This window comes from Camarhynchus parvulus, chromosome 1 (genome assembly GCF_901933205.1).
Source record: "Camarhynchus parvulus chromosome 1, STF_HiC, whole genome shotgun sequence".
Classification (NCBI taxonomy): domain Eukaryota; kingdom Metazoa; phylum Chordata; class Aves; order Passeriformes; family Thraupidae; genus Camarhynchus; species Camarhynchus parvulus.
Genome location: NC_044571.1, coordinates 67,246,686 through 67,271,443, shown reverse-complemented (window position 1 = coordinate 67,271,443; position 24,758 = coordinate 67,246,686). Strand labels below are relative to the sequence as shown.

General features: G+C 38.2%; 1 protein-coding gene across 1 annotated transcript in view; it reads right to left on the bottom strand.

Annotated features, from left to right (window-relative positions):
- The window catches only part of STARD13 (StAR related lipid transfer domain containing 13), a 286,631-nt gene that overhangs the window by 197,431 nt on the left and 64,442 nt on the right, over positions 1 to 24,758 (bottom strand). The window contains exons 3-4 of the mRNA XM_030964151.1: positions 16,694 to 16,840; positions 12,212 to 12,346 (exon numbers count right to left, since the gene is read on the bottom strand). Coding sequence (XP_030820011.1) covers positions 12,212 to 12,346; positions 16,694 to 16,840 — 282 coding nt within the window. The remainder of the gene's footprint in view (positions 1 to 12,211; positions 12,347 to 16,693; positions 16,841 to 24,758) is intronic.

Sequence of the window (24,758 nt, the reverse complement as noted above, 5' to 3'; positions counted from 1 at the left end):
GGACACCACCACCTGAGCCACTGTGAGAAAGGCTGAGTTACTTGTTTTGCAACCACCTTTGTGAGATTCCCCACTAAAGATCACTCTGGTCCAATAGGCAGTGACTGGGTGGGTAGTTTGGCCACAAACTTCCAACGCAGCTACAACAGGAAAAAAATTTCCCTGTCCCAATGTACTTTGTGTCAGACAGTCAGCAAAACCCACCATACTCTCATTTGCCACATCCTAAGAGAATGGCATTGCAGGAGGACAGTAAGTGTGTTACACAAGTGCCAGTGAAGAGGAATAGAGCCACAGGCATGACAGCCTAGCCAGGGCTCTGGGGAGCAAAAAATGTTTTTGTTTCCCCAAGAGGCACAAGCTATTCTTGCTGATGGGACTTCAATCAGTTCACAGCAGCTGGAACTCCACATCACAGAGGCATACACAGCTGGACAGTTAGGCATCAAAACCAGTTTCTCTCAGAAAGAACAGGCAGCCAGTAGAACAAAAGTATACTCAAGCTGGATGTTTTAAAAAGCCCTCTCAAAGAGATGCATACAAAAAAAAAAAAAGTGGTTAGCAGAAAAAGTCATTCTTCTGATATGTCTTAATAAAAATATACCCTGAGGAGAGAAATGCCAATAAATTGACACAGAGCTGCCTACTACCCCAAACTTCTGAAGAGACTGTAACAAAGAGAGGCTCCTCAATTAAGCAAAGTCAACAACTCTGCAAGCCTCTGTCAGCAAAGAATCAGACAATCCTGACCCTGGGTTGAATTCCTGCTGTGATACAAAGACTCAAATACAAGTCCTTGGTGAGACTTCAGATATACTGTCAGAAAACAACACTTAAAGAAAGCAGGCAAGAAATCCTTGAGGCTTTGGTACAGGTATACCTTGGGGATTAAAACTCATTATAACCATTTATTGCCAAAATTTCTTTTTCTTTTCTTTATAATGCTACAAGGGATAGGGCTAGGGTGAACAAGACACCTAGATCAGGTTCCCTGTTTGAAGAGTTCATTAAGAAGTAAGGGTACAATCATACCACGTTACACTTTGAGCTTATGTTGTTTAAGCTCTCACTAAATTCACTCTACAAACAGACTGACTGACTGACTGACTGGCTGAAAAGCCAGCACAACACAGAACACAGTCTGTGAGAATACAAGGATTTGCATCTCAAAATGCTCCAACTGTACAGTCCGGGACCACCACTGTCTAGAAAGACAGTGATGTCTGACATCAAAGCACAGTTGTGCTAGGACTGCACTGCCTGAGCAGGGAGCAAGGAATAATTTACAGAGCCATGGCTATAGATAGACATCTCATTAGGCAGATTATCTGAGTTGAAATTTCAAGAACCTTTAGGAAACTATTTTTATACATGAATCAAGGACGACTCCATTAAAAAACCCCAGCGATCAAAAGAGGTCAAGGCTTTGGATTTCGCACTGCATCCTGAGCTTGTGTGTCAGCAGAGTGATGCTGTGCACTGCTGGGAGCAGCTCCCTCCCCACACTGATCCAGAGGGAAGAGTGCCACCTGCTGAGGTCCTGCCAGCCTTCCTGCTTCAGTCCTCTCATCATCTCTGTCACTCTGTCCTCATCCACCCTCTGCCCCTGTGATATTCCATGTACATTGGGTTACCATGCGCCTTCCATCAACAGAGTTTCCTGCTGGGCTGGAGTTAGTCAAGGGAGTGAAGAGACATTCAGCCTAGGAACTTAAAGGAGAATAAGATTTCCTTTTCACCTGAATCAGGGTGCAAATCTCATGGGAACCAATCTGGCAGGAACTGTGTTTTGATGAATTTTCTATTTATCTGTACAGGCATCCTTCGTAGTGTAGGCACAGCCTTGGATTAGTTTTAGTCAATTTACACAAAAAAATGAAACACGTTTCTTAGGATACTCTATGAGTAAGGAAAAACAGGCTACGGGAATTAATGTCATTAATGGAACTGTGACTTTTGCAACCATGATTGCAGGCAAGATAAAAGTGAACATGAGGGATAACATCCATTTCAGTGTCTGTGCAACTTGCCAGTCCCAAGGGCATTTCAGAGAGCCCAGATTCTGCTACGGCCTCAACTGCCAAGTCTTTTTGGTATTTTTTTCAATTGAACTTGTGAGACATGTAACTAGCTCTGAACATGCTCAAATTAATATTTAGTGTGCAGGTTGAGACACTAGATGAAACAAGGAATCTGGAAACCAGGACCTACAAGAAAAAGCTAGATGAACCAGATTGACCTGCAGAGGCAAAAGAACAAGAACAGAACTTGTTCTGCGTACTGATGATGAACACAAGAAGATATTTTACACTACAAAAGTATAGTAAAACTTTCTAATCATCAGTGGGGTACTGAAATGTATCATTTGAACAGGCTTTATAGTCCGTCAGTGGGGGTCTTAAAAAAGATATTGGAAAAACTTACATCAGAGTGACACAGGTATAGGTGATTCTGATGCGGTAAAGGGAATAGCCTAAAAGCCCTCTTGAGGTCTCTCAGACTGTAGGTTGCTGCAGCTCCTCTCTGAGGTTGTGCTACCTCTGTTTCAGTGCAAACTCACAGTCCAAGATGGAAATTCTAATTTGTTAGCTCAAGTTTTAAGACATGAAAGTCCTTCTGAAAATTTTCAGCCCAATTTGCAGCCTTCTGGCTAACCCAAAATGTTCTCAAGCTTTAATTGTGTGCTTCATCTGAAAATGTCTATTAGAACAATTTGCAATAAAGAAGCTTCAGCCACTTTTATTTCTGAGTACTTTGGTTTTGTTAATGATTAGTCATTGCAAATTTTAATGTAATGCATGCAATACTGATTTAAAGGTCATCATTATGACACTTGGCTGCTTTAGATAACACATGACCTTTCTTCCATACTGGATTATCAGAAAGCTCCATCTATCAATTAATCTCAAAATCACTACTTTATCACTCTGTGTTTACTTCTGGATATTCACAAAAAAAAAAAAAAAAGGCCCTATGAGAGGTAGCAAGACAGAAAATGTCACCAGTAAAACTTCCCTTTGTGTAAGTGCACATCCTTTCACAAAGGGCTACATACACCCGAGGACAAGGGGGTGGCAGTTGGGCAAAGCTGCCTCCTCCCGGTAGAAACGCAAGAAAAAGTTGCACCTTGAGAGGGATTATCTCTGTTAGAGAGATGGGATGCACGATTTGCTCCATTCATTTGCATAAAAAATGCCCTCCCTGTGCATTATGCCGGCCTCTGTCTCTAGTGTGTTATAGATGGAAGCTCCTTCTTCCCCAGCGTGGGAAACAGGCATGAGCAGCCTACAGGCTCTCCAGAGTACAAAGAGCCAGAGGCTGGTATTATGAGAGACCTTTGCACCACTGCTTAAGTGGGACCAGGGGTCTGACTCTGCCCAAGCTCTGAAATGCCACAGAAGCACTTTGTCAGCACAGGCAGGACACATTTTTAATTATACATCTCTGGTAATATTTGAATCCCTTTGCTTTGCTCTTGCTGTGAACAACAATTGTAAAAGTCAAAGGCTCTGTCTCAATCATGCGCTGTCTGATCAACATGTGAAATAGCCAGGAAAACCCTGCTGGAATAAAAATTACAAAAGTACTAAAACAGAGGCCAAGATGAAGAAAATGAGTAATAGCTACTCTAAAAGAGGCATTATGATAACACCATAACATAGAATATACTCACTTTTTTGTTTGTTTTGCTTTTTGTTTTTGTTTTTTTGTTTTGTTTTGTTTTGTTTTGGTTTTTTATGCTGTTGTAACAAATATATCACAGGGGCAGAAAAAAGAAAATGCAAACTCCTGACCAGATGGGCAGACAGGTAAGGTATGACTGTACATAGTTCCCTAAAGAAAACTGCGCTCAACCAACCCCACAAACAAAAACACAAAAGACAGCCTTGTAGGCTGTCCCAGCCATTCTCTCCTGCCATTCTCATCCATGGGAGCTGGCATACTCTATCATCTGTTCTTTCCTCTATAAAACACAGAGTGCTATAAAACACAGTAGAAAATTGTACTGTCACCCAGTTATACAAACTGTGTGTTGCATGCAAAGCATGAGCCCAAAAAAAACATGAAAAGAAAAGAAGGAAAAGAGAGGGAAATTGGTTTTCTTTTGCACTTCACTGAGTACAAAGTTAGCTGTATGGAAGTGAGGTTATCTTTATATTTGCATAGGCTCGGTATAATGTATGGTATGGTTCCCAATCACCTCTTGTTATGCATGTATTGAGATTCTTATTTTGACAACTTGAATCTCATCTCTTTGGACAAAGAGTCAGGACATATCAGTTTGTCTTGAAGAGCAATGCATTTCTGAGGCTGCATTTCTGCTAACACTGAAATGTAAGTCAGCAAATTTAGTGTTTATTTTTAGCAAGACTGCACTACTATGAAATGAAATTGTGTTCCTGCAAACAGTATTATCAGAAATAAAATACTAAAGTGTTTCTGCAAAATAATTCAGTCAGAAGATCTGAAAATTAATATATTTCAACAAATTTCATTCTAGAATATTTAAATTTGCATATGATAAATAGGTCTATAAAAGTCAAGTAGCACACATAGGATTAATTTGGGATGTATATACTAATTAAACAATGCCAGCCTGCAACTCTTATTTTGTCACTGAAGCTGGATCTAGAAGGCAAATCTCACTGTGTGAGTTTGGGACAGTTATAATGAAAAAGGGATTGGGCTGGCTCAGAAAGTGCTCACTCAATAAATTTTGCTGGCATTTTCTGCTCATGGGGTTTTGGCAAAATCACCACCAAGCCCAGCTGCTCTGCTGTTACTGCCATCCCTCGTGGACCTGCTGGCTGCCCTTGCAGAGGTGGGTGACCTCTATTTTCCAGCTGCTCCTGCGGTTCCCCCCTTGTTCAAAGCTTTTCTTGCAATATAAACAGACATTATCAGTTTGAACTACACAAATAGCAATGTAATGCCAAGCAATAAAAAGAACCAGTTCTAGCCTCCTCCTGATACAGATTTGGACTTCATATACCTTTTGAACTACACTAAATGAACTTTACTCCAAAATCAGTTGGAAATTTCAATTTTACTTTATACTGTATACAAAAAAAAAGGCATATAAATTATCTTGTCTACATCCATCAGAGAATAATTAAATGTTTTAAAATTATTTTTCAATGGCATTTTATGAATAAGACAGCTTTCTTTTCCTGCATAGATAACTCAATGAGTTTAAAAAAAAATACACAAAGTATGTCCCTAGCCTCCAGGTAATCCTTATGAAAACTAAATTAAACAATGAATTTGATGCAAAATACTGTTTTAAAAGGATACCATTAACATACCTTTAAATTAAATAAATATTTTCATAGATCAAGTGATTTAACCATAGCAGTTTGAAGTAATTTTAAATGCTGCATAGCTACATTAGGATAATCATCTTCAGCGGGCGACAGCATTTTTGTCAGAAAAAAAAATGGTATTGAGCAATTAATTAAAAAAAGAAATTGTATTGGGTCTGGCTGAGATGGAGTTAACTTCCCCAAAATCAGCCCTCAACAGGGCTGTGCTTTGCAGCTAGAAAGGTGTTGATAACACGCCAGTATTTTGGCTACTGCTGAGCAGCCCTTGAACAGCACCAAGGCTCTCTCTCCAACCTTGCCCCTGACTCTCGAGGGCCAGTGGGCTGGGGGTAGACAAGATCTTCAGAAGGACACAGCTGGGGCTGACCCAGGCTTGCCAAAGGGATATTCCATACCATATGATCCCTGCTCAGCAATAAAAGCCAAGATAAAAAAGGAGGAAGCAGGGAAGGGCTTTTGTCATTCATGACCTCTGTCTTCCAAAGCAACCATTACACATCTTGAACCCCAGGTTCCCCAGGCTGAACACTACTGTCTAATGGGAAGTAGAGAATAAGTGTTTTCTTTTGCTGGATGCACAACCTTTTCTTTTGCCTTATTAAAGTGCCTTTATCTTGACCCACAAATTTTTTTCATCTAATTTCCCCACTGAAGGAGCTGACTATTGGGATGAGGGAATAAAGGCAAAAAGGAAAAGAAATGGGCTATGCTAGGTTCTTATTTTAGGAGCACACTTTGGCCAGAGTACTGTCAAGTGCACTGGAAACAAAGCAGATGAGAAAGCCTGGAGTATTATAGATATTGGAATATACAGCTCCCAGGAAGGAAGGGAGGCATCTGTCCTTCACTCCCTATTATTGATTTTCATTAGAGTTAGTACAATCTCATCCTGGGCAATGGATTCATTTACTACCAAGAAACTACTTAGTCTTAAAGCAAGGAAGACTCTGTCTTCCAGGAGCACTTGATCATCTCAGAAATGACTGCAATTCTAGAGTGCTTCTGAGAAAGAAGGGTGTCTCAATGTCCCCACTGTGCAGACAGAGCAGGGGCAGAACAGAGGCACAAAATCCTGTTCAGAGCACAAAAATCCACCATATGGGGCACACTTGGAAGTGGAGTGCTCACCTTACCTGACTACTTCAGCATGACTCTGTCCCAGTGAGATACTGGTGAGATTAAGTACTGAACACAAGAAAAAAGGTTTTGCAAAGACAAGGTTTCAAGCGACCTGCATCTGTACTGGAGAGCTATTTTGCTGACATAATTAATAGGAACATTAAAGAGGAAAGCAATACACATGACTAAAGGACACATTTTGAAATTTGTCTTTTCAAGAATGGGAACACTGGAGTTAGTACTCTATGAGGAAGAATAGTCTGCTAAGCAAAACCACAGACTGTATATAGATTCTGCTCTTGACCATGTTGCAACCAATCATCTGCTTTTGAGACTTGGAGAAAGTAAGTGAAAACCTGATTTCTGCAAAAATTTCTCTACCTCCTCTTCATGAGCCATGCTACTTTTAAAAGTGCATTTAGTTGAAGACAGAAATCTTCAGCTCCAACATGGCGAAATAATTGTGTCTTCAAGCACACTACATCTTTGAGGAAACAGAGCATTGAATGCTATGTTTTCATCATTCCGCTCTAGGCTTCTTACTTCATCTTCTTGCACTTTATGGATTATACAAAGTAGCCCAGAACCAGGATGGGCATAAGAAATCTTTGCCCTGATATTGCACAAGTCTTCTTGGGGCTTTACTATCAACTTTGTCAGTGGGGGGCAAGGTCAGAGTAAAGCATGATCTGCCTAATCTTCACCTTGGGAAACACACCCTACTAGATAATGGATGTAACTGTTGATATAAATTCTACCATGAAGTGATAAATTTATGACTGTATCCAGTAGTGATAGTGCATGAAACTTATTCTGGAGTCAGGTTTAGGCACTTGCAATCTCAGATGTAAAATTAATACTGCTTACATATTTTGTGGAGAAATAAAGGATCAGCTCAAGGCGTGTAAATAGCTTAAGATCCTCAAAATTCCAAAAAGTGCTAGTGAAAGTAAAAACTGTTATGAGTTGCTGCATGATAACCTTTTCTGCCCTGGATGTTGGCAGCTATCTGATAAAAGGCTTGTCACACATCCTCACTAATGGAATCATCTCCGATCCCTGGTGGTCCCAGGCCAGAAATATTGAACAAGGAGTGCACAAGAAACACAATGTTTCTGACTTTGCTTCAGCTGTTTTTATTTTTTAATTTCTCTGCCTCAAACATGATCAGAGGGTCAGAAAAGTATTACACTTACTACAGAGAGATAACAGGCAGAAATTACTGCCTTATTAGTTTTATATTTCTAAACAATGTCAGAAGATATCAGACATCCCTGGAACCTCTGACCTAAACTGTGAAACACTATTTATAGCATCAACTAGTATTTCTAGAAAAAAAAAATCCTAAAGGAATCATAAACACTTCAGTCATGTAGGTTACAAGACAGTTTTGCTCCTCATTTTCTGAATCAAGTGGCATAGCATAGATAAACTATAGTTCATTAACAGTTTAAACTACCAGGATCTGGCATTGATGTGAAACAAGCAGTTTGCCCTGCCTCATCTCCAGCCACTCTGACCCTCTCTTGCACCAGCCTACAGTCTAAACAGTGAATCTAATTGAGAATCCACGTCTCAAAACTATAAAATAATTAATTTTAGCCCTATGTATTTAATATGTTCAAGCCATTTGTCAAATTAAAGCATAAGAAATCAAAACTGCACTCTTCAATTCTACTTAAAAAGAAAACAAAAGTGTAAACTTACAACAGATAAAGGAAAAAGCACTTTTTACCAATACGTAAAGTTTTGTTTTCTTGCTCGTTCACAGACTGCATAGGGCAGAGCATACTGTGTTACCTGCAAGACCTAGGGGGTGTTTACTGATGGGTTTTTCACACCCCCATTAGACTCCTAAGTCAGACTTTCAAAGTTTTCTCGGCTCAGAGCATAGAGAGGTAGGCACTGCCCATCAAATGCCAGATTGTAATTTATATGCCCTGGCATGGATTTATCTTATCCAGCTCTAAGCATTGATGTCTTGGGCAGTCACTTCTTCAAATACTTGACCAAGCAACATCAGCACTTTGGGGGCACAAAGCACATCAACAAGAGACCTCCATTCAGGCTACTACCTCAAGGCAAGGTGCATCTTGCTGTAGTGCTGTAGATGGGCTTTTTCCTCTCCATTAATGGAAACTCAATAATGTAGACATGGATTTACAAATGCCAGCAATTGTCAGGTGAAACTCTGCTGTTTGTCTCTCAAGCACCTGGCCTCCCTGCCAGGTAAATATTTCCTGTAGTACCTCAAAAAGAAAGTTTCAGTGAAGCAGCCTTGATGGGGGAAGTAAGGGCAGGAGACATCAGCCCTAAACCCATGATTTTTTATTTCACCAAAATATCATAAGAAGTGCAAGTCATAAAACCATGCATACAAATAGCATACCTACTGCAACAAGTCTGCCAAAGAACACATCATTGTTCCTTTTAGGCTTTTGGCCTAGTTGGTATCCATGAAAAGTGTGCAGCTAACATCACTGCCTTGTACTGAGAATTGAACGACTGTGTCCTGCCTAATCTCAGCATATCATTCCTGAATAGAAGCATCTCTGCTGTTTCTAGAATTGGTCTCCATTATATTTGCTAATCTCAATAACATCTGTGGTATTTGTTTCTTTAAATCTCTTGGGTATATGAGCTCCTGGGGAATGGAGACAGATCAGTTCTTTTGGACTTTCTGACTCACAAAAAATTGGAAGAGAAGAAAAACTGGATCATCAAAATACAAGAGGTCTGATTTAGCTCTGTGTTACTCCCAAGTTAAGTATTATACCATCTGGATCATGGGAGTTAAACAGATGCAGCCTGGGTGTGACATAGAAGGAATTATTCCATCCCACCCCATTTACTATAATGAAAGTAACTTCAGTATACCCTTTTTAAAAAATATGGAAAAGTCTGTAAATTAAGGAATAAGCAGTGAAAATCTGTGTATTGGAGATATGACAGACTAATGCAGACTGCATGCCTAGAGCTAGACATAGCATTATTTGAATTTGCATGAAAAAGAGCACCAAAAGCAGCACTTTGAAGGAAGTAAAATGATCAACTCTCCTGAATGACATTTACAAACACCAGTTTCAATATTTATTCCTAATTTAAAGCACTGTGCAATAAAAAAGCAGCTCAGTAATTTCTTAAAAATTTCTTGCCTTCAGTTTCCTAGACTCTCTGGTGTCCTAAGAAACATTTGTACTTTCTGCATTCCCCTGCTCTTACTCCAGTATACAAAAATGATTGATATGATGCATGGACTGTACTGATGAGGATTCACAGAACTGCTTTTCATCATGCTAGTATTTCCCAATTTTCAACAAAAAGAAAAAAAAAACAGACTTCTGAAAAGAAAATACCCAACACTTCCTCTGCCTTTCCTCCCACACACCAGTAGCCAAACAGCAGTATTACTGCAACACCACTTTGAAAATATTTGCATAGCTAAGCTGTGATACTTGTACATGCCTGAACATTTGGCCAAGGTAAAAAACAAATAAAGTTGGCAAGTTTCTTTTTAATTAATTCTGTTATCTATTCCAACTAGAACAAGCAACAAATCAGAACAAATGTTCGCGCTTTTGCAGAAATGGAAAATAGCAAACCTATTCTCCAAGGAAAGGAAATAGCTAGTGGGAAGACAATAATGTTTTCAATTAGCAAGCAAGTGGGGCCAACCTTCAAATTTCCTTTTCAGTGCACAGAAGTAGGTTCATTTAATGAAATAGAGAATTTTAATGGTGGTATGCATATCATTCTTTGGTAGATGAATACGACAGTGTTCAAGATATCTTTAATATAATAGATTTTTCTTTAATCCAAATTGTATAGATAACTTAAAATAAGCACCTTGTTCAGAGAATGAGAACTTCTGAGATATTGGCTCAATGTGCAATTACTGCTAACATCTATTGGCTTAGGGAAAGGAGGAAAAGAGGGGGGGAAATATGATGCCAATGTCTGAAAATGCCTCTGAGGTTATTTGTGGAAGATATGATAGTAGAACTGATATGCATGGCAGAAAACTCACAGAAAGTATGCTTAAGAACATGTGGACAATAATGGGTTAGAATAACTGGGATTTTGGAGGCCAACTTCTTTGAATGATCATGCAGATACAGGCAATTTGACTGCTACACTTCCATTTCAAAAAGCTTCTGATGAAGTTGACCATCAAACTCAAACTATGCTATGAAGGAGGAACTACAAAAAAGAGGTCAAGAAATAAAAATGGATTTTCATTGCTAACTAAAAGTGAAAAAAGAAGGTAAAGAATAATTGATTATTTTCTTTTACAGTGGATGGATATTACCTGACAGTCTCATGATATGTTTTCACTACACTCACAAATGAATTGGAAAATGGAGGAATAAAATTCACAAATGAATTGGAAAATGGAGGAATAAAAGGGGACAGTTTTCTGATAATATTCAATTACAGAGGTTAATAAAAACAATACTGACTGCATATTGCTGCAAGAGGACTTCATGATGTTGAATGGTTGTAAAATAAGCAGAAAAATGTAAATCGATAATAAATACAGTCACTTGTTGGAGGAAAAAAACCAAACAAACAACAAAACCAGCCTCAGGTATTCACTACTTCCTACAAGATGCCTGAATTTTTGCCAGTACAAGAATTACAGCCAAAATAATAATTCAGTAACAAAATTACAAAAAGAAAAAGGTGTTGTATCACCTACTCCACAACTGAACTTTGGAAATCAAAGTATCTTTGTTCTTCTGAATATCAAAAGAACAAACGAATACAAATGAGTACAAAAGGCACTAGAGTCGAAAAAGACTCTTAGGGGCTATTAATTACAAAAATGCAATAGACTATATCTTCAATGTGCCTGCATGATAAATACCTCAAAGGAAGTTGAGATGGCTTACTATCGGCTTACTATGTCCTTACACTTGTTTCCTGAACATCCAACATTGACCACTGCCAAAGAAAGGATACAGGGCTATAAGTACTTTTGATTCAGTCCAGTGCAGCCACTTTTTATGTTGTATGATGATCACAAGTACTACTGACACACAAGTAATTTTAAAAAGGGAGACAGACACTATCTACATTTCCAAACGAAGACACTGATCCTAAAGTGGCTTACATTTAGCTATTGGGAAAGTAAATCAAAGCCTTTTGAGAAAACCTTCTGATGGATTTTGATGGATTTTGATTGCAGTCTATAGCCATCACCTTGTAAAAAAACCCCAAGCAAATATTTCTATTATTGGTTAGAAATGGGATCTAACTAAAATTCCAGAGTTGAACACTCAGGCTTGCAGAGAATGCAGTATGGAATTCACATGAATTGAGCACAACCAACTGTCAAGCTAAAAAATCCTAAGAGAGTACTTCTAAAATAAGCCATGAAGAAAAAGCTGTGGTAGTTGCTCTGATGCCTGGAATCCATCACATGCTACCTACAGATGAATTACTCTTTAGAAGTGCCTGTTTCTTTCCATTGACTATGAAGGTGATCCAAGTGACTAGTTTACATGTAGAAGCTTTCATCAGTGGTCTAAAATCAGATCAGATGACCCCCACAGCCCTGGAGCCTCATTAACTGAAGATTGACTTAACTTTTATCTGTACCTGCTTTGCAAACCAAACTCCTCCATGCGGTGCAATATTTGCACGAATCAAACATTTGATGTGTGTAGAACAAATTATTTCAAAGAAATGCACAGACAATTTTAATGATACAGCGTAAATTTTGAGGTTACTGAACCTGTGAGTCAGATAATGCTGTAGCTACGTACATCAGTTTTAGGTCGTGCTCCAGTCAACACTCGGTAAGGTAAACAATTTAGATGCTGGTAGTCTCCTCTTCTGTTTTTCCAAGATCCTTTTTCTTGATGATCTCCATAAAGGCCTGTGTCTACTTGAACAGGGCACTGTAAGAGAATTTTTAAAACCCTATAAATAAAGGCAAGTCAGAAATATTTTTAATGTGAACTCTAAGATAAAAATTTAGGAATTTTATCTTTTCCTCTGATTTTATCTTTTCCTCTGGATTTGTTTTTCCTCTGTTGTAAGGCAAACATTTGGTTTTGAACTTTTTTTTCTTAAAAGCACCTGCTGCATCATTTTTACACTTTGCTAAGCTAGACATCCTGCCATTATGAAAAGTCGCTTCCTTAACATCCAATATACACAACTGGAGAACTAATCAATAATAGTACACCTTCCCTTAACTTAAAGGAACTGAATCACTTTGGAGAAAGAGAAATGGTTTTATTCAAATTATTTTTAAACTATCTTTTAACTTTATTTCATGTTTATTTTTGTATATTAAACAGAGACCCGGAAAATTCCCATTTTCAAATTACAGATTCTGAACTTTTCAAATAAATTTTTCCTTATTCCGCAAAACCTGGGGAGTTCTCATTTCATTGTTCCACTCCTACGCCATTTTTAAAAGGTGGATGTCCTAACTCCGGGCCCACACTGAATGCAGTGTCAGGAAGAGACCAACTGCACAACATTCTCTCACGTATCATGGTTTGCCCAAGGAAAAACTGGGTGAGTGAGCAAGAAGCAATACATGCTGCAGTCCAGCAGAATTCATACTACAGACAACCAGGGAAACAGGGTCATGGGTGCACTGCAGAGCAGTCCCAAGCTGTTGGGGACAATCATTCTAATCAGCCCATTTTCAGACTCCTCCTCTCCACAAAGCAACAAATGGGCTGCTGATCTTTAATAGCAACTGCCCAGTTCTCAGTAAGTACATTTTGTAGGGATGTAAAATGAGGAGGCTTTGAAAAAGTGACAAAATAATTAGTATGCAACCCCCAAAAAGTGTGAAGACAATATCCTAATGCAAAAGAATTAAACGATTATGTAAGTTAAAGAAAAAGCTTTGTTCAAGGAAAGTCATATCTCTAATATAAGATGATCAAAAATAACTAAACAGGATTTCCCTGTCATTCCTGAATAATAAAAGACTGAAACCGAAAAAAATGTGAATCTCATTCTCAAGATTTCCTGCTTTTTCTGTAGTGAAACTGACTACAAGATACTAAGTGGCAATGAAGCAGATACATTAAACAATGGGGGAACACACTGCAGCAAGAGTGATTTATCTCTGATGTTTCATTTACAAAGTGCCTCCTTCTACACTGCTAAAAAGGATTTTTTTTTCATAGGAAAGGTACAGACTTTACAGGAATGGAGCTATTAAATGTGTTTTTCCAAAACTAGCAGTTTTGTTGTTAGTACATTCAGACAGTACAGCTTTTTGCACTTAAATCATATGTTCATTGCATTGGTGAGGGAGTGTTTCAGAAAATAATTTTATTATAGACAATTATTTTTAACATCTTCTCTGGATCAGCTACTGAGGAATCCGGTCAGTGCTACATCCTCATAATATTTGCCAACCAAAAAAATGACCAGTAGCAATTTGTTGTTTACGCAGATGTAGGAACAAGTCATCCCTTAGCATTCATGCAAAAGCTATTATGTTTTAGAAAACACCTTGAATTTTCTCACTAAAATACTGCAAAACTCTCTACTCTCACCCAATTGGTCCCATAATATTTATTCAACCAGCACATATTTTGGCTTCTTCTCTAAAGAAAAATAAATCTGTTAAAATGAGTGTTATTAATAACAGATACCTTCACAACAGGAAAATGCAAAGAGTAAAAAAGTATCACAGAATTACTTCCATAAACAGGTGAAAAATTCTTCAGTAGAAAACCAACTGGCTCAAACTAGTGATTAAATTACAAAATATATTTCTGTGACATAGCATTTGCCATGACAAATAACTTTGTCATCTGTTAAAAATTGTCCACACCCTCAAGAGAACAACTTTCAGAGCAGCAGTTCCAACAAACCATGTTCCCACTCATGCAGTAGTCATCTGCTTTGGAGATTTCAGCTCTCCATCTCAGCCTTACACCTTTAAACAGTTCACCCAAAACCACTGTCAATCATAATTTCTTTTGTCAGTACCCAGTTGAGGATATAACCATATGAAGAACACAAAAGTGGTTCATTTTATAGAAGCCAAATTTACACAGTTACTAGTAAACATATGTTTGAGAGAGGTCTTCTTTCTATTCAAGTTTCATGGTAAGTGACAAGAAGAAAACATTTGATATGTGTGGAACAAATTACAAGCTATAGTTAGAAGTATGGTACAAATAGCATGAACTGATAGAATATAAATGACTCATACGACTTGTGTGAAAACCAGACTGTTATTTTTCCTATTGCAACTGTCATTTTGAGACCTGCAGTACCTGTTTCTTTACAGTACATTTATGGAGAGATTTATGAGGATCTATCTCTTTGACTATAAAGTAAAACTAAGGCCACCCATTCTGAGGCAAATTATTCATTAATATTTAAATCAGAGTGGATGATTCCCTTGCTCTACAAATCTTTTGCCAGAGACAGCAAATGATATCCCATCATCAGTTCCACAACAGATTTTCCAAGACTCTTTTCTTGCTCTGATCTTGCTGGTCTCATCAGAAAGACTTTGTATTAAGTGACCTGTCCAGCTTCTGTACTGAAATTGGCTCTTGGAGGTTTAAAAGTCATTTCCAGTTTGTCATATAAGGCTACAATAAAATGCGTCTGACTCACATATTTGCCTGTCCACAGACAACTAAAATGAAGAGATCTCTTCTATTATTTAGAGTGGGAAGAGGTGCCTTGATAAGGGGACTGCAACTCCTCAAATATCATATTAAGCAAAAGAGTAATTTTGGTGCTGGTGTTGGGAACATCCTAACACCCTAGCGGAGGCTTTTGGTGGGAGCATATGTCGCAGGAAAAAGGCTGTGACGAGGCCTCAGGAAGAGAAGTGCAAGCATCTGGGGTGCTGGTGATGGCATTCTCTATGCAGCCATTTCTGATGATGCTCTTCTTATGTCTCAAAGTTCATTTGAAAATGTCACCCTTTTAGATTTTTCTGCTGTTTACATGCAATATGCCCTTCAGTGAGTGCTTCACCAAAGGATTTGAAGTCATATCCTATGATCTTCAAGCCAACATGAAAAAAGAATGATGCCTAACCAAACCACAGCTTTTACCTCAGTAGAATAGGCAAAGCCATAAAATAATGGGTGTTTGGATCACTGGTTACCAGACTGTCTCACAACGAGAAGTGTTTAAACTCAGATGACTGGGATTTCACTTTCAGACAGAAAAGCAGACTACATTGCCACTGTATTTTGACAGAAGACATTGAGCATTCTCCTGCAAGAAGACAGAACACTGTCTCTTAATAGGCAAATTAATTATGAAATTAATTCAGCTGGACAGAGCTAGTTCTAACTGGCTGATATGTACAGCAAGAAAGAAATGAGAGATGGCCACTCTGTTACTAACACTCTCTCTGTAGAACTTAGAAACACAAAGTACAAGAGTCTGAACATCCCACCTAGAGAGACAAGAACATTTACATTGTGATGATCCACAAAGATGCTTACTTCAAGAATTTACTTTTACAAAATGAAGCAGCAGTGACAGCAAAAACATTCACAAAAGATCACCTTCCATGAACTTCATGCCAACATTCAGAGCTGAAAATCCTCACAATTCTATCTTAAGAACTGAGTTTAATCATAGCCTGAAGCAGAGAACAAACACTTCTATTTCTCATGCTGGTCATCCTCCATTAATTTCTTATATAAAAAAACTTGTTTATTCAAAAATTAATAAAATAATATCATTGCTCCTTTAATCCTATTTGCCCTCAAAACAAAAGCTTGAGAAACTGTCATCAACTGATGACACCTGTCGTCACATTCTTAACCAGAGGATTGCAACTCTAAATCAACAATTCAAATAAAAGAAAGAGAGAAAGAAAAAAAAAATCTAGCTGTCCTGGGGTGACCAGGACACTAGTTCAACTCTTAATGAACATAGTGTCTCTCTTGCTGTTATATCTTTAAATAAATATAACATATATTAATAGGCTAGCACTTAAATTAAGAATCTGAAAAACATGCAAGCAAATATTCCTAAAAAAAAAAAAATGTGTAATGATTTTAAACTATCTTGACACAAAATTTACAAGTTTCACCCTAACCAAGTTCTGGTTATTTGACCATTAGTTATCAAATGTTAGAAATTTCATTTTATTGAGTGAAAACTTTTAACTTCACTCTAACACCTGAGCTCCTTGGCCTATTCAGAAATACGACTGGATCTAAAAACTGTGACTTGATGAATGTTGTAGCTAAATGTTAGAGAACGTATCATATGACACATATTCTTACCAGTTGCTCATGCCTTTTAGAAGAAGGAGTACTGGAGGGAGAAGAGCCAGCACTCAGAGCTTCTTCAATATCTAAGTTCAACTGTTCCAGTTTCTTCATAAGCCATGACATAGAGTCTGGCCATTCAGATTCTTTTTCTGGTTGGATCTAGAAGAAATCAAACATATGTGAAGTCTTAAAATAGTCAAGCTGTTTGTAACTTGAAGATGCTTATTTTCTCTTCCAGCCCCCAAGGAAAAAGCTGATCAGTTCTTTCTCTGTCCTTGAGCAACATTTTTCCATTTAGAAAGCTTCAATTATCACTCCAATCCTGATGACACATATTCATAGCTGTTGTACATACTCCAATGACTTTTGTATATCTGAATGTCTTTCTAACACTTCATCTTGAGTGACCCACTGCTACTTCAAGCTAAGCAGAACAAAAACTAAAGTCACTTTAACGCCTCCTCCTAAGCCACTTCTATTTCAGCATCTCTCCACTGATTGCTTGTTGCCAACAGGAACAAGAATATCGAAGGCCATCGTGTGCACTGTATTATATCCCTTACTATCATTCTAGACTTGTAAAATCCTCTGCCCATATGGTGGGAATACTTTATTGGTCACGTTGTCACAAGGATGCATTTTTCCTTTTTATCTGAAGAGCTTTACTGTATAACTAAAATTTTAATCCATTCTAATGTATTTGACAAAGATGCTTTTCTTATTCCTTAATTTCCTCAAAATCCTTTCCAGTACTCTCCTATAGCATCTCTCCATGGTATGCTGATGCATTATGCCTTGTTTTCCTTTTTCACATCACTTCTAGTGATCCCCTACAAAAACCAGTCACACTGACCTCCCTGTCAACACAGGCAGCTACTGCTCCCCAGAAGACTCTGTCCTGAAGCTACTTCAGTTCTTTCATCTTCCTTCTTTTCACAAACAATACATATCTTTGCACAGAAGTGAGCATCATCAGACAAACAGTAATAATGCATTTTCATGCTGCCATATCCTAAGAGCATCATAATAACACTCCTCAAAACCTAGGGGAGATAGATGAGTAGTGTTATTACTCTTACCTGATAAATCTTTATGGGGCTTTGTTTCCTTAGAGCGTTTCACAAGTGGAACAGAAAGATAACTAATTGGCTCACTATTGTAGAATAAAACCTCTTTACAAATAGAATCCAGGAGATTCACTCCTCTATTACACTGGCATATATTATTACTAATGGAGTTACTCATTTTTCCCCCAGTAACTAAGGTCCCAAATCATCAGACACTGCATCCCATATTAGCAACAAACACGTTAGCTTCAGAGGGGCTAATATGATCTTTGTAGAGATTGTTTCAAAGCACAGAAAAATAAATATCCCAGTTTTTACTTTTCTGAATCTTTAAAATTTCACAATTTTTTACAACCTCTGAGTATTTTTCCTGAAATGCTGTTATAACTGCTAAGCTATACTTCAACTCTACAGCTATTAAAATTATATAAAGAGATACTTTGATTGCTTCCCATTGTCTTTCCAACTATTTCCAAGTAAACTACAGGACATTCCACAGAAAATGAGCATCAAAAGACACTTCACATATTGAATCCATTCTGAGTGAGATGACCTCACATAGGAAATGTGCATATTGATATATGTCCACCACACTCATTTGTAAACAAAACAAATGTTTTCCTGTGGTTTTGCTTCCTCACATACTGGTCTTTCCAATACTAAAGAACACTCAAAAAAAGACCCAACAAGGACAAAACATGGAAACCCACCCAAATTCCACAAAGAATAAGGTATAAATTCTGCAAAAATCTAAAATGAATGTTCTATTTCTCAACACAGTTAAAATGCAATTTATGAAAAAGGAGCTGTAAGAATATGTTTTCTTACTTAACAATAGTAAACAATTCTGAAGAAACAATCACACAGGGAAATGAGTAAAGTGTGTTTGATTTCTGTGAGCTATGCAAAAATCATTCTTGCCAGGTGACAAGCACTGAAGGTTACATTAGAAGTTTGAATTTCTGAGTTTAATAGAATGCAGGAGCAATTTCCACATGTTGAAACAGACCCCTTTCTGTTCCATGACAGAAAAGAGTATTTTGAGGGGTGTTCGAGAGGTGTCTCTAATTTAGTATTTTCCATAGAAAATACGAAGATAAAAAATTCATGAAGACTCAAAAAATTTCTAAGACACTCCAAATGTATGCAACAGCACACATGATATTGCATTACAATAAAAAGTGCAGCTCCATGCACAGGGAAGCACATTTTGCCTCTATCTCGACAAATATTTACCTACTGGAATAATACCTCCAATATTCACTGATGTTCTTTCAAACAATTGTATGAGCCAAATCCCCTTATTTTCATAAATTTCTTGTTTTAATGCTACAGAATTCAAACCACAGTCATTTCTAAAAAATACAAGTCCTAAGGAGTTTCACCAAGCTATAAATCTCCTAGCATTCTCCATTCAGTTCTTTTTTTTTTCATTCAGTAAGACTCTATACTGTGTCTATTAAGGGGATGAGGAAAAAGATGGGGTTTCATTATCCTTGAAGATAAAGCCAAAAGGGCCTAGTTAACAAATACCATTCACTAATTGGAAATTTGGCACAAAAGCACCATTTGGAACAAATGCTGATTGGCTATGTATTTCAAAGGTTGCCTGAAATTCCTGCTAAACAGAAAAAACATGATGCTACTTACATTCAAAAATATACAGCCTGCACAGTAGGACTTCTAACTGGTGAATAAATTTTGCCTAATCCATTCATGAGGAACACAGCTCCACAGTGTTCAGCCCCAGTAACTGGGTAGGACACTATCAAAGTGCTCCAAAGATCTGAGTACCAGTGTTTCCTGCCCATAGCAACTGCACAGGCAGTAGGGTCAGGGCGCCTTTGGAAGCTTTTGTGTCTTGCCCTTCAGAAGGAAAAAAATCTCACTTTAAATTATCTAGAGAATCATGGCCTGCTTTATTCATTGTTTTTTTTTTCCTAAAAGGTTACAGGGAGAACACTCCTTTCCATATATTCTCAAGGTCTTTATTTGTTGGAGCCATAGCCATTCAGCAATGCATAGGAACGTTGTTACCTTTTGAAGAACCTTGAAAGCATAGAGAACAAAGTGCTTTACAGAGACACTTTTTACATGCTACCTTCGAATACATAATCATTTAGTTTGGAAAAGACCCCTAGGATCATCTAATCCAACTGTTAACCCAGAACTGCCAAGTCTACCACTAAACCATGTCCCTCAGTGCTGCAGCTACACATCTTTTAAACACCTTCAGGAGTGGTGACTCCACCACTTCCCTGGACAGTCTGTTCCAATGCTTGACAGCCCTTTTAGTGAAAAAAAAAATTCCTAATATCCAGTCTAAACCTCCCATGGTGCAAATTTGAGACCATTTCCTCATGTTCTATCCTAGACAGATGAGCAGATTGATATAGAAAGTGTGACCAGAGAATTCCCTTGTCAAAGAAGTGTTTCAAGGTGGAGCAACACTGTCTATGAAGACCATGGCATACCCTAGGCCAAGAACAACTTATTGGCCTTGAAAGTGAACTCCTTTGCCATACAGATTTCTCAAGTCCCAGATACTCATGCTAGATTAAAAAAAATCATAATCATAAAACAAGAATCATCCTCCATGGAAAACAGAAAATTAAGTGGTATGAACTTCCTAAAATCAGTAACAGATGCAGATATTATGCTTAAGACAGCTATTGTATAGAAGAATTATCCCAACAAATGAGATTTACTAAGACATATTTAGCAATCAGCAAAACATAAAACTCAGTTCTATTCTACAGCAACCACAGTCTATTTTAGAACAGCTTAATGACTTTTTTACATGTACCCATTCATATGTATCCTGACTCTGTATTCATTTGCATTGCTGAAATTTCATTACTATCAATAACAAATCAGAGGTAAAACAAGGTGCAAGATTGTGCTCAATCACCTAAACACTTACTTGCTCTTTTCTAACTGAAAAGAAAATACATTCCAGACATTCAAAGGTTAGTGCCTTTTGGACCAAAGGCTTCTGCACATTGTTTTTCAGCTTTCAAGTATTCTTCACTAATCTTATTCGGCAAAAACATCTGTGATAAAAGGCATATTTGTTTCAATGTTTGGTCACAAGGCGTATTGCAAGAGGCATAATAGCTGCCAGCAAATCTAAATTTAAACTGAAAGAATGTGGCAGAAATGAACAACTCCATATAGAACACTCAGGGGTCAGGGTTAACCCTGCTGCCAGACCTCATCCTATACTGGAAGCAGAAAGGCTTTCCAAGTGAAGGGTTATGAGAAAATTACACAACTCTAAATTTATCTGATAATTTGTGCCTTTCACTTTAGAACTTCAATAGGTCCAATTGTTTTGGTAATTAATGTATTGTACAACTTTGGATAGTAAATCAGTAACCACAGAGTAAAATATACCAATGCTATTTAACCCTCCTCCCTATTAAATCTGCTCAGATAAAAATTCTCTCTGATGTACAGCCTAGATCTGTAAATAATGATTTTGTGGGACAATTTCAGGGACCAAATATCATATTCTGCTCTTGCTGCACGGATGGGGCTCCTCTGTTCTTAAAAAATCTGTCTGTAAAAGGAGGTCTCTCAGCCGCTGATGGCTTTGCCTACAGGGAATGGGAGAGGAAGCCAGATTGATTCCCGATATAAAATCCTTCAAAAAGTAATTATTTAGAATACAAAGAACTCTTTCATTCAAAAAATAGATTTATATGTGCCTTCTATATTGAAGATAAAATACTTCAAAGGGAATTTTCCTTAATATCCCACTACAGTGTTGCTTAAGTATTTACAGAGCTGTGGGATGGACAACTAACTTGTGGCACCTTCATCCTGGAAAGCAGGTGAGCAAACTCAGCAGTTAGCAAGCTTTTCCCTTCTATGAACTGTATGGCTATATATCTGAGATTATCAAGGAAGTCTCTTCCATCTCTCAAGTCAGCAGGCGAGGCCATGCACATAGGTTTCTGGGAAAATGAAAGTTCTGATCCCCAAACCACTCACCTAAGATGGGTTGTAAGACCTTAGCAGTTTTGCAGGAAAAAAGCTACAGAAATACTAACATGAAGATACATGTGAATCTGTTTTAAAGGAAACACTATTTCCAAGACAAATAATTTTCCCCTAAACTTCTTACGCTTCTTAAATATGTCTGTGTATAAAGCTTTCATTTTCATTCCTGTCCAGCTACTTTGTTTTTGCTGTTTTCCTTCCTGAAGGCTGCTGCCTCAAGATACTGATTTCGTCAAGTTTTCAGAAGTGACACAAGCCATACCTGTATGAATGATGAAACCTTCTGTGTTTTTTGATGCTCTAGAGCAAAGTAAACTGAATTTTAAACATATTCAAGTTTGTTTCCAGCTTTTCTGCATTTTCCCTTAAAGTGGCCCCAAAGACCTACCTTAATTTTCTTTCACTAAGCTCAACTGTGCATTTCTATGACTTATGTGTCTGTATTTAAGCACACCACTATATCTTTGAATAATGAATTACAGTAAAATATAAAAAAATACTGTGGAAATGCTAACTTCAAAATGTACAATAAGGATATATGCTTGGATTTTTTAAATGATTAATAGCTGCACAACATAGGAGAAAAAGGAACCCAAAGAAGCTATGAGAAAGTAATGTAACATAGCCCTGACTTCATTACACGTATTTGACTACTTGACTTGTCAAAGTAGCTCAGAAATGGACTAAATTATTTTCAATAACTGCTTTTAATCTTTCAGACAGTAAATTGGCGAATTTGACCTTTAATTTGTATTCAACACATTGATCTTGCACAATGATAATGTCCATCATGGGAAAGAAAACAAAATTCTGAAGTCTTGTCTCTCTTTTAAGGGTTCTTGCATCAGTTTTTAAGGAGTATTGCTCTAAGTTAGGCAGGACAGGACAGAACCCCTTGTACCAATGGAGTCTTCCAAATACTAAGTTTATGGAAAGTTACCCAGATGAAGAAACCCAAGCTAATTCCTAGGACTGCAGGCCACCAACTGTATCAACATGGTGTTTCCCCCAAGACAAGGGTGAAACTGGAAAGGGAGAAGAAAGGAATTTAGTTGAAGACAAGGTTTTGGGCAAAATGTTTTGGAAAACAATTCCACACCACTGCAGAAATTTCAAAGTGCAGTAACCCAGACAGTCTAATACGAAAATTCTGTTGCAGCTTCATTTTGTTTCTAGCACAAGCAACTAGTTTTAGATTGAACTCATAAAAAACAAACAAACAAAAAACCAAAAAAAAACCCAACTTAAAATGGCACCTAATTGGTTTTAACATTTTGCTCCAATGATTAATCTTCCAGATTCTCTAAGCCTACAGCATCTCCACCTTCTATTCTGCTTGAAATTATGATGTCAAGCATCACATTTCACGAAGAGGCTGTTAGTCAAGCCTGTACTGATGACACATACTACAGAACTGGCACCCAAATGGCCAGACAGGCTGTCTTAATTGACATCTGCTCCTATTTCAGCACATGAATTATCCTCTTGGGTTATCCCATCTTCAGCTGCTTCACAACAGATGCCAGTTCATCATCTATCATTTCTACCATTTCCTCCACCTTGTGAGGTGGAGGAAGTGCACTACACTTCTACTATCCCAGACCCCTGTTCCAAGCAGTAGTCTAATTCCTGACACTGCCCATATTCATTTGGTTTGGCACCATCTGCAACAGCAGTTGTATATGCACATCACAATTAGTGACAATGACTGACAAAGTACTTTACCCACATAGGTATTGAGACACAATTAATTTCTTCACAAAAAAATACTAATTGCAAAATTCTCTCTTACTATGACTCCCTTGGAAAATGTAACCAGCTTGTGTCTGTTCACAGCAGGTATCTCCCTGCAGTGCTTCCTGACTAATAAATTTTAGGTTTCAGACTGGGTTCCATGAGACCGAGGGATCTCACGCCACTAAATCCAGACAAAGTTACAGAGCAGAATAAGTAACTTACAGATCCTTCTCCCCAATGTGGTTAGTTGCACCTTTTGAGATTGGGTAGGACTTAAACCAGTTTTCTTAAAACAGAGTTCTCTCTTTAAAAAACATTGCAGTTAGAGGTGTCCAGGATGTGTAAAAGCTGGGCTAATCTTCACCTTTGGCCTGATACATTTCATATGCTTTAAGGGGAAGGGATGTACTTCTGAGTGACAGAGAAGAACCAGAAAATACTGATGCTCTAGAAAACAAGAGGGAAATACCTGTTAATGACCCCAGAGGAATTAGGGAGGGCTCCTTCCAAAAGGTGGGGCAACACACAGGCCAGCTGAAATGCCTCTATGCCTATACATGTGGCATGGGAAACAAGCAAGTGGAGTTGGAAACCATGCTACAATTAGAAAGCTACAACATATTAGGAAAAGAGGCTGGGACAGAACTGTAGTCAAGGACTACAAGGTTTTTAAAAGAGACATGTAGGGGCAGGGGTTTTGTGCTCCTTGTTAGGGAAGGGATAGATTGTGAAGAGCTGCCTCTGAAAAACAGCTACAAAAAGGTTGACAGCCTGTGGGTAAAAATTCAAAGACAGGACCAACAAAGGACACCTGCAGGTGGGGGTCTGAGCAGGGGGAGACCAAGGTCAAGGCCTCCTGCTTCAGATACAGAAAGCATCACACTCCTAGCAGAGGACTTCCACCACCCAAGCATCTGCCAGGAAAACAACACAGCTAGCTGTAAGAAATCCAAGGGGTACATCAAGGCCAACTTCCTGGTGCAGGCACTGTCAAACCAACCAGATGAAGAGCACTACTGGACCTGGTGCTCACCACAGTGGATGAGCTCATTAAAGGGGTTGAGACTGGAGGCAGTCCAGGCTGCTGTGACCTGGCTGTGAGTTGACAAAATCAATGAGGCTGGAAAAGACGCCGAGTGCATCGAGTCCAACCTATGACCAAACATCACCATATCAACATCATACCATGGCACTGAGTGCCACATCCAGTCTTTTGTTGAACCTTTCCTGTTCATGATCTCAAGGAACATGGGCCTGGTGAGGAGCAA